Source organism: Carlito syrichta, unplaced genomic scaffold (assembly GCF_000164805.1).
Source record: "Carlito syrichta isolate Samal-C Ts95f unplaced genomic scaffold, Tarsius_syrichta-2.0.1 Scaffold301955, whole genome shotgun sequence".
NCBI lineage: Eukaryota > Metazoa > Chordata > Mammalia > Primates > Tarsiidae > Carlito > Carlito syrichta.
In genome coordinates this window covers 39,783-53,542 of record NW_007246051.1, presented here as the reverse complement: position 1 = coordinate 53,542, position 13,760 = coordinate 39,783, and the positions used below count along the sequence as shown (strand labels likewise).

At 43.6% G+C, this 13,760-nt stretch overlaps 1 protein-coding gene across 1 annotated transcript in view; it reads left to right on the top strand.

Moving 5' to 3' along the window:
- The window catches only part of GID4 (GID complex subunit 4 homolog), a 23,661-nt gene extending 13,556 nt beyond the window's left edge, over window positions 1-10,105 (top strand). Inside the window, exons 4-6 of the mRNA XM_008055794.1 lie at window positions 2,880-2,981; window positions 4,311-4,441; window positions 6,919-10,105. Of these exons, the coding sequence (XP_008053985.1) occupies window positions 2,880-2,981; window positions 4,311-4,441; window positions 6,919-6,982 (297 nt within the window). The 3' untranslated portion in view covers window positions 6,983-10,105. The remainder of the gene's footprint in view (window positions 1-2,879; window positions 2,982-4,310; window positions 4,442-6,918) is intronic.
- Window positions 10,106-13,760: the final 3,655 nt, after the last annotated feature.

The window sequence follows — 13,760 nt, the reverse complement described above, 5'->3', positions numbered from 1 at the left end:
GGGCTCAGGCAATCCACTCGCCTCAGCCTCCCAAAGGCGCAGGTTTACAGGCTGAGCCACTGAGCCCGGCTTGGAAGAGTGCTTCTAGAATTGGAGTTTCACTCTGTCGCCTAGGCTGGAGTGCAGTGGCACGCTCACAGCCACTGCAGCCTTGACCTGCTGGACTCAGGCGATCCTTCTGCCTCAGCTTTCCATGTAGCTGGAACTACAGGTACGCGCCACCATGCCGCACTAATTTTTTGATTTATTGTAGAGATGAGGTCTCTATTGCTCAGGCTGGTCTCAAACCCCTGGACTCAGGCAATCCTCTTGCCTCGGCCTCCCAAAGTGCTGGGATGACAGGCTTGAGTCACCACGTCCAGCCTAGAAGAGAGCCTAGAAGAGAGAGTTTTAAATATTGCCTGACTAAATAGTGAATGATAGCAACCCTGAGAGTTCCAGCCAAAACTTTGTTTGGCTACCAGAATCTTAACAGGATGCCCCTGTCCTTCCCACCTGTCTGTCCATCTTCTGTCCACTGTTCCTTTCTAATGACCTCTACCTGGGAAAAACCCTGTGAACCATATGGCACTTACTCTGGCTTTAGGTTGGCATGAGATGAACATGCCAGTCTGTAAACTGCCCTCCTGCTGGCTTATCAGTGAGGGCAGAGCGCATCATTTCTCTTCATCTTGGCTCCTGCCAGACACAAAACAGTCTTGTCTTAAGTATGCCACTAAAAATCCAGGCTCTGTCCCTTTTTTAACTGTCAAGTGTGAGCATTCTCATTCACCAAGAGTGAATGCTTCAAGGCAACCCAGAGTTAGTGTCTTGGGATCTTTTCATTGGTTGTCATACAAGTAGTGTATCTTCAGAAATCAACTTCTCAACCTGTTATAATAGCCTTTTGGTTTAAGCCAACTGTGGTGATGATGAATTTTGTTTAACACTAAGGAAATCCTGTGTGTTTATCATCTGTAAACCAAGCAGAAATGGTTGTGTCAGTAACAAAGATTCTCGAACTCTTTGGTGATTTCTGTACATATTCAATCTCATTCATGAGGTACTGATTCGATACTCAGAGTTAGAGAGTACCCTGTAGTCACCCCGATGTATTCCCTAAAGTATGTTTAGAGGGCCGGGCTCAATGGCTCAACCTGTAACCCTAACACTTAGGGAGGCTGAGGCGAGTGGATTACCTGAGCCCCCATGGGTTTGAGAACAGCCCAGGCAACTTGGCAAGACCTTGTCTCTACAATAAAATAAAAAATTAGCCGGGCATGGTAGTGCATACCTGTAGTTCCAGCTACTTGGAAGGCTGAGGTGGAAGGATCGCCAGAGCCCAGCAGGTCAACACTGGGGTGGCCATGAGTGTGCCACTACACTCCAGCCTGGGAGACAGAGTGAGACTCCAACTCAAATAAATAAATAAATAAAAAGTATGTTTAGAGAGAAATCAGTGCAGAATTATTATTTGGAAAATTTTTATAATTTAGACCATAAGTTGTAAATTGTATTAGGACCTCTTAATCATTTGGTCTTCTAGCCCTTTTGTGGAAGTTCTGAAAAAAATATGAAGGCTCAAAACTCAGAAAAACAATATGTGTAGCTTATGGTTTTAAGTCTTCCAGTTTTAAGTTCAGGCTCTGACTTAAATAGAACTTTTTTCTTGGTAGTCCTTCCTAAAACAGATTAGTATAATTTAGTCTGCAATTTACAATGTCTAATACACTTCATTTATGCTATCATTTTTCCACTGAAAACTAGAATCAAACACATTGTATTGCACCCTCAGATTTTTCTGAGTGGTATTTAAGTAGGTATTATGTAGGACTATAAAATCTAAATTCTATATATTTGATCTACTTAGGATGAAAATATGTGACAAAAGTCGATTTAATATCTATATCTTGATTTTTTAATATTTTTAAATAAAACTAATACATGTTTATTTTTAAATATCCAAAAAAACCCAGAAAAGCTAGAGGAAAAGGAATAATCTATAATGACAATACCTATAACAAAAATAGCTGTTAACCTCTTCCTGGATCTCTTCTGTATATACGGTATATACTACTTTTTGTCTTTTTACAAAAATGGACTCAGAAGATAGTTTTGTAACCTATTCCTCGTCTCCTTTTTAACTCAGCCATATACAATCAGCCTTTCATATTTGTAGGTTGTACATCTGTGGATTCAATCAACTGGAGATTGAAAATATTTGAGAAAAACAATTGGATCTGTACTTAACATAATCTAGAGGTGCTTTAAAGTGTATGGGAGGGTTCGCATATGTTACATGCAACCACTGCAGCATTTTCTATCTGGAACTTGAGCATCTGTGGACTTGGATATCCACAGGAGTCCTGCAACGAATCCCTCATGGATACCAAAGGACTACTATATCACCCACTTCTAGATTCTACTTAACTAGCTGGCCCAAGCTCCGAAGTCATGGCAGGGATCCAAGCTTCATTAAAGCGTCTCTCCTCTGCAGCTAGACAGGATGTTTCTAAGTTGTCCTGCATGACTCTTTTTCTACTATGGATTTGCTTGCAGAGATATCCTCGTTAATTGTTCTTAGCTTTTGTCTGTTTGTGGTAAAGTATTCTGAAGAAAGGCCCCTGGAATTGCGACATTCTCATCCTTTGGCCCTGTCCTCAGCCATGGTAACTAGGCAGGCATTGTGCAGTAGAGTCCAGTTACTTCCCCGAGTTCAGATCTGTGTTCACTGGGGTGACCACAGGGCGCCATCCTTTACTTGGCCTTAGACACCCTTGTTGGGAGCGGTGTCCACCAGTTGTCATGCCTTTGGAACAGTGATTGCACCTGGTCAGGTAAGAGTAGTTCTAACACCAGCCTTTCCCTCTTGTTAATTAAACTCTCTTTTTCTGCTTCAGGGCAAGTTTCTGGCTTTTTATCAGTATGCAAAATCATTTAACTCAGATGATTTTGATTATGAAGAGCTGAAGAACGGGGACTATGTGTTCATGAGGTGGAAGGTAAGGCCTGCCCAGGCAGCCCTCTGGACTCCCAGTGTGCCAGCATCTGTTCTGTGCCCATGTGTCTGCTCTAACCAAGGACTCCCTGTGTCCACTGCTCATCACAGTTTGTCTTTGTGGCAGGGTCTTTACATACTTGTAAGAAGCACGCACAACTCTAGAGAACACACTGGTTAACTACTGGCACCCCAGGTAGTTTCTCCTCAGTTTCACTTTTCGTGGTTAACAGAGAGATTCAGGCCTAGGTGGTGGTCACCCTGTGACATTTGTGACTTCTCCCTTTCCTTTCTCCCACCCCAAATCCTGTTGAACCTTCAGTTCAACATTCCAAGTGTTCTGTGGATTCAGGGTGGAGCCAGACTTCCTCTGAACTTAGTCATTGTTGTACCCTGTTCCCACCATGGGCTAAAACCATTCAAGTGTGGGGTCCCCTCCACTACATCATTTCCTGGGGGCTTAGTCTTAACTCCTCTGCTTCCTTCCAACTCAGGAAATGAGGGACCAGGAATGGAATGCGGGTTTTCCACTCAGCAGCCCTCAGAGAGCTCCATCCGGCTGACTCAATGGATAGGCTTTTAGCTGCAAAGTCATTTGTGCTCCCTGCTTTTGATAGCACAATATTTACAAACTGAGGATAGCAAAATCATGAAGCAAGTTTGCTAAATAGCTTTGTGAACATGGACCCACCTCCAACCCTTAGTCCCCAATCTGTAGGAAGAAAAAGCTGTTTTATCTTGCCAGCTTTCATAAAGATGAATCATTTAGAGTTGTCCTTCCCAATCTTTACTTTGTATAACTGACCATTTTAGGCATTGGGATCACCACTCTTATAGTGGATGGTTGCCAGGTGCAGAGAGTATGTGGGGAGCCGTACCCTTGCAAGCTTGCAATCTGGGCAGAAACATGCCAGCTAAACAACTTGTTAAAGGAAATATCTTGTTCTGATTTTAAAATCAATTTTGAGAACTTCAATTTCAGCGGTTGAATGAGTGTCCTAGAATTTAAGAAAAGTGATGGAGTTGCTTTGTGTCCAAAGAATTTGTCAGGGTGGCTCATCTGTGGGCCTTCAGTAAACTCCTGAAGTCCTGGGGCTTCTGCCCTCTTCTCTCCTGGAGAGGAGGTGCCAGGCCTTTTAACACTTGGCCTTAGCAGACGTGGCTAAGCTTGACTCTCTGCTAAGTGTGTCTGATCTAGAACAGTAGTGTTCTGACTGCTTTTGATGAGGTGTCAGGCTCTTGGAGGGGGTGTCATGGGGATCCTGGCAACAGATCTGCCCTCAGAATGGTGGGAGAATGCTGTCTGTTATTGACTCTTGTCGTCTATGTGCAGGAACAGTTCCTAGTCCCAGACCACACGATCAAAGACATCAGTGGTGCTTCCTTTGCCGGGTTCTACTACATCTGCTTTCAGAAGTCGGCAGCTTCCATAGAGGGCTACTACTACCATAGGAGTTCAGAATGGTAAGGACCCCAGAGGTCAAAGGCCACAGGGAGGCTTCTGCCCCCGGTTTTCCTTGGCTCATCAAACCCAAAGAAAATCTCTCAAACGGTCTCTGTATTTGGATGCTGAGAACCTATTTAAATAATCTCCGTTGCTCTTGAATAGGGACTTATTCCTATCCAAAGAGCAAAACAAATAAGATGAAGATGAAGTACTTTGAAGTAATATTATATTTTTGGCAATATTTATCTCAGTCTTGCTGGATTTATATTTAACCCAGATTTATCTAAAATGCGATTTAATCCAGTTGTGGACAGTGTGAATTTTGCCACCAGCAGCCTTTTTAATTTTGTGGCCACATTTCTAAGACATTGGTCCCACATGCACTTGTTTTCGATCTCATGACTGGGGCTATGTGAGTTGACAGTCCTGCCCTGTGTTTCATCTATGGTAAAGGGCAGAACACTACCTCAAATGCTAACTTTTCCCACCTTTTTTGAGTACTCTCCTGCCTCTTGGCTGCTTTTTAAGCACCTGGCTATGCCTGGAGGGCGAGCCATATCGTAAAATACCTGATTTCCTCTCTGAGGATATTAAAGAACACTTTATTTCCTTTCGAAACTTTCATGACTTGTGTGTGATCCTGCCCTAGATTGATTGAAATTCCTTGTTTAGTGGAAGCAAAATTATGTTATAGAGCAGTAAATGCTGGCCTCGTAGCCAGGATTATTAGACTTTTGGTAATTATTCTGTTTTCAAGTGAGTTTTTTAAATGTTCCATAATCCTTTCTTGAAATAACATCTTTATTGAGATATTTGAATACCATACATCTCTCATTTAAAGTATACAAGTCAGTAGTCTCTATTATATTGACAGAGTTGTATAACCATCAATTTTAGGACATTTTTCATCACCACAAGAGGAAACCCCGTACCCCTTAGCTGTCATCCCCAACTCCCCATCCCCTCCCTCCCTAGGCAATCATTAATCTATTTTCTCTATGTATTGATGTGCCTATTCTGGATGTTTTATATAAGTGGAATCCTATAATATATGACCCTTACCTCTGGCTCGTTTTGCTTAGCATAATGTTTTGAATATTCATCCATGTTGTAACTTATTAGAACTTTTTTTATTGCCAAATAATTTTTGTCATATGTATATGCAACCTTTTATTTATTCACTCATCAGTTGATGGACACTTTTGAGTTGCTTCCACCTTTTGACTATTATGAATAATGCTCCTGTCAACGTGGGTGTACAAGTGTCTGAGTTCCTGCTTTCAGTTCCTTTGGGCATATACCTAGGAGTGAAATTGCTGGGTCATATTCTATATTTAACTTTTGAGGAACTGCCAAGCTGTTTTCCGCAGCAGCTGCATCATTCTATGTCCCTAACAGCAATGTATGAGGGTTCCAGTTTCTCCATATCCTCCTCAGCACTTGTTATCATGTCTTTATAATCATAACTACCTTCAGGGATGTAAAGCAGTATCTCATTAATAGTTTGGGTTTTTTTTAAACATATTTCTGATGGCTGATGCATACTTTTCTCTTTCCTTTTTTTTTTTGAGTCAGAGTCTCACTCTGTCACCCAGGCTGGAGTGAGGTGGCATGATCACAGCTACTGTAGCCTCGACCCGCTGGGCTCAGGAAACCCTTCTGCCTTGGCCTTCCAAGTAGCTAGGACTACAGCCACTCACCACCATGCCCAGCTAATTTTTAAAATGTATTTATTTTGTAAGAAATAAACTGTTTTTTCTGTATTCTTCCTTGCCTATGTGAAACAAGTAGAGAGAGCTAACATCCCAGCCATCAGCTTGAAGTGTGCCTGGCGTTGTCATGCTAGCATGTGGGGTGTCTGCCTCTGTTTCTCCCTCCTCTATGTGACTCCTTGGAGCTCCTGCCAACAGGGGAAACAAACACCTCGGTTCTCTGCCATGTTCTGCACACATATTGCCATACCAAGGAGAGTGAGAAAATGAAGATGAATGCTGAAATAAGGCTTAGAAAATTGGTGAAATTATTTTTTCCATACTCTTTGGAGACCATAAAAATTGGGATATGCTTGTGCTCTCCATGAAGTTCTTAGGATATCATAACCTGGTATTACGCAGACAGAGCTAAAACATGACAAGCAGGACAGGAACCTAGCAGCAGGGGGAAGGGAGGATCAGGGCACAAGTCTGCATCTCCTCCCAGAGCTTACCGGGTTCTTGTTGCTTTAAGACATACCATCATTGCTTCACGATTAGAACGAACGCCAAAACACACTTCATCTTATGCATGGTTCAGGAGGATTAACAACAACAAAAAAAAAGGTGAAAAATCAAACGAGGTTCAACTTGAGAAATATAAGTGAATTTGCTTTTGCATTTCAGCCCAAGTATGTGATTTACCGAGTGCTCTGGCTTGGGGAGGTTTTCTAACCGCTAATGTCCTTTGCTCAGTGTGCATTAGGTAACCACCTCCCATTTCTGTCTCTTCTCCTATGCAGGTACCAGTCCCTCAATCTAACCCATGTTCCTGAACACAGTGCACCCATCTATGAATTCCGGTGACAGCGGTTCAGAACATCAACCAAATAAAACTGAACTCGGCCAAAAAAGAACTTTGCCGAAAAAATTGAGTACCTGCCAGAACCAGGAGAAGTGTGTTCCTGTGTCTCCACAAGCAGACTCTCATCAGAAAGCATGAATGTTAACCCACAGAATCCAAGGAGCATGGCTGACCGGCAGGGCAGGCAGAGGGAGCAGTCTCCGTTCTTCCTCCCTCTCTGTGGCAGTTTGGTGTTCATCTGTTTCTAAGCTACCTTAAACACTTCTCCTTCCTGCACAGCTAACTTCTGCATTACTGAAATGCCCATTTCTTCCTCCGTCCCGCCTCCAGCCGAGTAGGAGGTCTGCTCCTGGATCACCCTCAGCCTTGGTGCTCAGTGGTCCCAGGCCCCCTTCCCTTCCCCGGTTGCTTTGTACGGTAGCTCAAGAGAAGGCAGAGTCCAAGCACCTCTGTTCCCCCAAGCCCCTGTGCAGGGAGCAGGCAGGCCGCAGCTGCAGCAGCACCCACTGCCAGTGGAATGAGATGGAGGCCCACCCGGCCCCTGCTGGGCTGCCTCAGTCTTCAGTGCTGATTGGTTCGTGGGTCAGCAGGTGCTGCTGAGCCCTGTACTGTTAACACCGCAGAGCTAGTGAGTGGCTGTCGGGTTCCCTGGGCTTGCCGTCGGGATCACTAAATTTAAGGCTTCCAGATCCCTGGCAGGAACAGATTCCAGTCCTGCTTACTCAGTATGTTTGCTCCAAACTTTTGAACTTGAGGGCAATACTAAACTTAAAAATAAGAGTTTTTTTATTACAAAATTATTTTTATGGTCCCTTTAATGAGGACCCTATGGCAAATGCACAATTATTCAGAATTACATTTTATCGTTTTCACATTGAAAACAGCAAATGTTGACTTAGTAATTTTTATATCTATATCTATATCTATATGTATATTTAATCAACCAGCAGTTTTGAAACTAGTCACCTGGTACAAAAGTTTTGCAGCATTGCATAAATTATAGTGCTAAACACAAGAACTGTTTTTTGGGGCCAGTTTAGCATTTGTACCTCCTCCTTTTGCTACTCAAAACAACAGTGCTTCATGGCTACCTCACCATGAGGCAGAAAGGGTTGTCATTCTCTGAAAACAGTGATTCTGAAATGTTGGGATTAGGGGAGGGGTGGGAAACGAACATGCTCAAATAACTCGAGGCTCATGTGCCAAAGTGTGTGTGTGCGTGTGTGTGTGTTTTGTTTTGTTTTTGTTTTATAATGTTTAAAAAGCTTAATGGGTTGGCATCAGTTGTAGCCCACAAATATGGGCAGGGCTTTGGAGAATTGGCATTTTCTGGTGGTTCCCAAGACTGGCCCCAAATATAGAGGAAAAGCTTTAAAAACAAGATAGCATTATGACCCCCAGGAGTGAAGCCGCCTGGAGGTTTGACTGCCCGTGGGCAGTGTAAGAGACCGTGAAGCCCTTCAGTGAGGTGAGACGAGCGGTGGGGTACATTTTTTATTCTAAAGAAATGACTTTTCTGTTATCGACACATGTACTGTATGTTACTGAGACTGAATGTTTGGGGAAGCCTTAAGGGAACGCCTTGGGAAAGCCAATGGGCACTTGAGATATCTAAAAATGTACAGTCCTGGGACTGTGTAGCCCACCCATTCAGTAAGGTCAGGGCTTTGGAACCCAAAAAAGTTGCCCCAGGAACTTAAGGGGCAAAATTTTCACATCCATTCCCAGAGATAAGTCAGAAGACTCCTCAATCTTAAAACTCAATAAGGCATGAGAATGGCTGGCCCTGGCCAAGCCCAGCTGATCTCACACGCATGAGGAGATGCTCACTGTGGCTTCATTTAAGCTGTTGGCCATCCCTGAGGAATGAAGGAGGCTGCGGCATGCAGGTGGAGGGGAGGTGGTTCCGGTCTTCCTGCAGCACGTGCCCTTCCGCCCTCCTTAGTCCTCCCCTCATAGCATGCGAGTCAATACCTTCTGCCTTTTGTGAGCCTCCTCAAGGGACACGGGCCCCACTCTGAGCAGGAAGGCCATCCCAGAGCTTGTTGGGTCCGTGGAGTGGCTCCAAGACGGCAGGCAGGGACTTCTGCAAACACTGCTGGCGTTCCAGTCAAATGGGCCAGGTCCTAGTGTAGGATTTCTTCCTGTTTTAGCTAGGTAATGAAGTGCGCCAGTTGTACTGGGAAAAGTGAAGAAGCGATACCTTTACTAGATCCTTCAGAGACATCTGTGATAAAGGTTGGTTCCTTTAAAAATCTGCCTGCTGAGGATAAGAAAGGGACTAAGGATTTTTCCCCCTCCTCTTAGTAATTCCCAAGTGATCAACATCAACTTCTTTTCTTTCTCTCTGTTCCTGAAGGAACTTTGGGAATCATCTTCACCTGTAGTTCTGCTTTCCTGAACCTTCTTGGTGGTTTACATGCCCCTGATACTATGTGCAATATTTTTGGTTGACACTTGTATCCATCATTAAGAAATGAATGCAGATTGCAGATTTTCTACTGTCTTCCACCCCAAACAAGCCTGCCGTGAGGTGGGATCCTAGGGGTCTGGCTGTTCTTACTCCACTGCTCAGAAAGCTTCCATTCTGCTGTCTCCAGCCTCGACCCTCTTGTGCTGGATTTCCAACCCCCATCCCTTTAAAGTATAGATAGCATTTCAGCTGCAGTCCAAAAGTAACGAAGCAATGCCTAATATGAAGTAGACAGTCAATCTGTGTGCTGGTTCTGTTGGTAATGTTGAAATCACAAACTCCAGTGGAGCAAAGGGGTTTTTCAATGTCTTTTGCTTTCAGATACAGAGAATTTATATTCTCACTAAGGCCTTGAATTGATTTTTTTTTCTCATAAAATAGTCTGATAAGCTAATTTTTAAAAAAGAAATGCCATTAAGTATGTTGCATTGTGGTTTAAAATTACTAACAAGTTCTGGGAAAGAAAAATATTTGATTTTGATTCTTAAATGTTTTTAAAAATTAGGCTTGAGTGGGCACAAAGTATGACTATTTTGTTTCTTTATGGAGGACATGTGGAAAGGGTTTGAGGATTTGGGATGGGAGAAGTATTTTGCAGAGCTATCAATGTCCAAATAATTTTTAAAAAATAATAAAGGTATTTAAGCAGTGAGTCTGTTCTATGTCTAAATCAAAACAGTCCCGTGAGAGGAAACCCATCCTTTTCTGGTCCTGTGGCTGTGGAGGCCGGGGCTGGCCAGAGACCTCTGCCGACTGGGAATAGGCTAAGGCACTCTCTGGGGAATTGTTGCAGTGTTCTGGTGGCTCCTTTTCATTCTGGATGTTTTCAACTGCTCAGCACTTCTATTCAAGCTCTGTTTTGTTAATTTCTGTATCTCTTCAGAAATGTGGAAGCTGTTTTGGAGGGAGTGCACATGTTTATACTTTTATTTAACACACAGAAAATATGCAGACAGAGCTGTCTGTCCAATACCTGCCTCGCAGTCTGTTGGGACAGACAATGCAGCCGGGCTACCCTTGCCACCCATGACCATGATCCTCAGAGGAAATATCTGAGCCCCAAAGCCCAGGCACTTGGACCCCTGAAGATCAAGGCCCCTAACTCAGCCATTACACCTGATTCTGATAGATCATTCCATTAGGTTTCAAATGTTACCTCCCTAGAAAGCACGAAGGAACACACCTGGAAACATCCTTTGAGTATTTGAGATGTCTAAAGTGTTGAAGAGGTCTAAATTCTAAGCTACTTAAAATACTAAGGGAATTTACATCAACGGCAGGGCAAAGCTCCTCCATGTATGTGTTGTTTGAGCTCACATTGTCTAAACAATAATAGCAAACTTTTTTCTCCCATGGGACACGGTGTCAAGAAGGGAGTAGACTGTTCCTGGTGCTGGACTCATATGATTTAAGACACCATTTACGGATGGAATGGAAAAAACCACGAGAGTCCCGAATCCTCCACTTCTACCTTTCAGTCCTAACGTGGCCTCACGTGCATCAGCTGACCTCCCTGAGCCCAAATTCCCCTCGCTGGAAAGTAGGAAGTACAACCTCTGGGCCACAGAATTGTGGAGGATTCAAGGAAATGCCCCTGAAAGCATTTTGTAAATTGTGAAAATGCAATACCAATGTAAAATGTTACTCTTAGAGATAATGCTATAAAATATTTGGCTGAGCCTTGCTGCATGCCGTGAATGCACCATTGTAGGTGTCGAGGATGGTGCAGAAATAAAATGGGCTTCCCTGCCCTCAAGGAACTGATAGTCTAGAACAGCTAGCAGGACCCTCTTTCACATCTCAATTTTTAGATTCCCCAGTTTTTAAACTTTAGTTTATTTTCACGCCATCCGTAGGAACAGTGGAAACTGTAGAACTGTGTTGATTTTAAATATGAAAACAACTGCAAGACAGAACAAAAGGAAAATTATAAACATGAATGTCTCCCTGATCTGAACTGCACCTGAGAATGGGAAGCATTAAAATTGCTCAATAATGAAACAGGCAACAGTTGGCTGTGATGTTTAAAAAAAAAAACCTGAAAATTGGATTGCAATTGAACAGCTCTTCCCTCCAGATTTTTCTTCCAAAACATCTAAAGATTGAAACTCCCTATTTGTACATAGCAGGAAAAACATGAAGGCTTTTCGTTTGTAGAGAAGCATATGTTGAATTCAAGTTTATTTTTGCGATTTTTTTCTTCTGATTTTTCAGCTTGCTTAGTTTTTCAACCCATTAGTCATCATTCCTCCCAGTCCATCTCCATGCTTTTTTTTTTGAGTCAGGGTCTCATTCTATTGCCCAGGCTGGAGTGCAGTGACACAATCACAGATCACCGCAGCCTTTACCTCTTGCACTCAGGCGATCCTCCTGCCTCAGCCTCCCGAATAGTGACTATAGGTGTGTGTCACCACGCCTAACTAATTTTTTTTTTTTTTTTTTTGGTAAAGCCGAGGTCTCACTATATTGCCTAGGCTCGCGCCTTCTTGCTGACTTGGCTTGAAGCAGTGCTTCTCAAACCTGGTGGCTCATTAGAACACCCGGGCCGGGCTCAGTGGCTCAGCCTGTAATCCCGCGCTTTGGGAGGCCGAGGTAAGTGGATTGCCTGAGCCTGCGGGTTCGAGACCCGCCTGGGCAACTTGGCGAGACCTCATCTCTACAATAAATCAAAAAATTATTAGCCGGGCATGGTAGCGCACACCTGTAGTTCCAGCTACTCAGAAGGCTGAGGCGGAAGGATCGCCGGAGCCCAGCAGGTCGAGGCTGCGGTGGCCGGGAGCCACCCACCGCACTCCAGTCTCAGCAACAGAGTAAGACTTCAACTCAAAAAAAAGAATCACCTGGGAGTTGATTTAAAGGTATGTTGGGCATCACCCTAAACCAGTCCTGTCACAGCCTGCTGATGTTCTTAAAGCTCCCCAGGTGACTCTTACGTACGGGAAAGTTCAAAGGAGACTAAGTGAGCCTCCCCCACTGAAACGAGAGAAAGGTTTGAAGGCTTGTGGTGTTGGAGGGCCAAGTATGGCTGGCTTCTGGCCATTCACACGGCTGTACCCAACTGCAAAGGGGCTGGGAAAGGGGGCCTTCCATAAGCCCCTGTAACCACGGTCTTTGTTCAAAACAGCTTACATGGAAGTCTCCTTTTACCTTGAAACGCTTCTCCCTGCCCCAACCCCGGTGGGTGGGCCTGTGGTCCACCATAGCCTGTGCATTCCAGGTTGCAATTCCTTGCTATTTCTGAATGAACTGTTTCGAAGAGTCAGTCTCTCTCTTGCTCATTTTAGGTTGACACGGGTAGCTTGCAGAGTTCTGATGCTTATGGAAAGAAAATAAAGAGAGTTGCTGTTGGGGGGAAGTGGTCTAGAAGTGAGTGGCTGGTTTGGATTTTTTGTGTGTGTGGAGGGGATGGTTGTTTTCTGCAAATTACATGTAATGAGGTTTTTGTATTTTTTTTTTTTTTCAGTTGGAATCTTACTCTCGTTGCCCAGGCTGGATCTACTGGACTCAGGCGATTCTTCTGCCTCAGCCTTCCAAGTAGTTGGAACGACAGGTGCACGCTACCACGCCCGGCTAATTTTTTTGATGTAGAGATGAGGTCTCGCCAAGTTGCCCAGGCTGTTCTTGAACCCACGGGCTCCCAAATTGCTAGGATTACAGGCTTGAACCACTGCGCCCAGCCGTAATAAGGCTTTTTAATTGTGATAGAATATACTTTACATAAAATTCATCATTTTATTCTTAAGTGTCCAGTTCAGCACCATTAAGTACATACATATTGTTGTGTTCCCATCACCACTATTTCCAGAATTTTCTCATCATCCCAATTACTGTTTACTGTACCCATTAAACATTATCTCCCCATTCCTGCCTCTTAAGCACTCACAATCACCATTCTACTTTCTGTCTCCATGATTTATCATGATACCTCATAGAAATGGAATCATGCAGTATTTGCCTTTTTGAGACTGGTTTATTTCACTGGTTTATTTCACTTCCAGGTTTATCCATGTTGTAGAATATGTCAGAATCTCCTTCCATTTTGTGGCTGAATAGTATTCTGTTGTAAGTGTATACCACGTTTTGTTTATTCATTCATCTGTTGGTGGACGTTTGAGCTATTTCTACCTTTGGCTATTGTGAATAATGCCGTTGTGAACACTAGTATACATGTATGTTTGAGTCCTGCTTTCCGTTGTTGGGGGGTATATACCTAGGAATGGAATTGCTGGATCCTATGGTAATTTTAGTGTTTAATTTTTTTTTTTTGAGTTGGAGTCTCACTCTGTCACCCAGACTGGAGTGCAGTG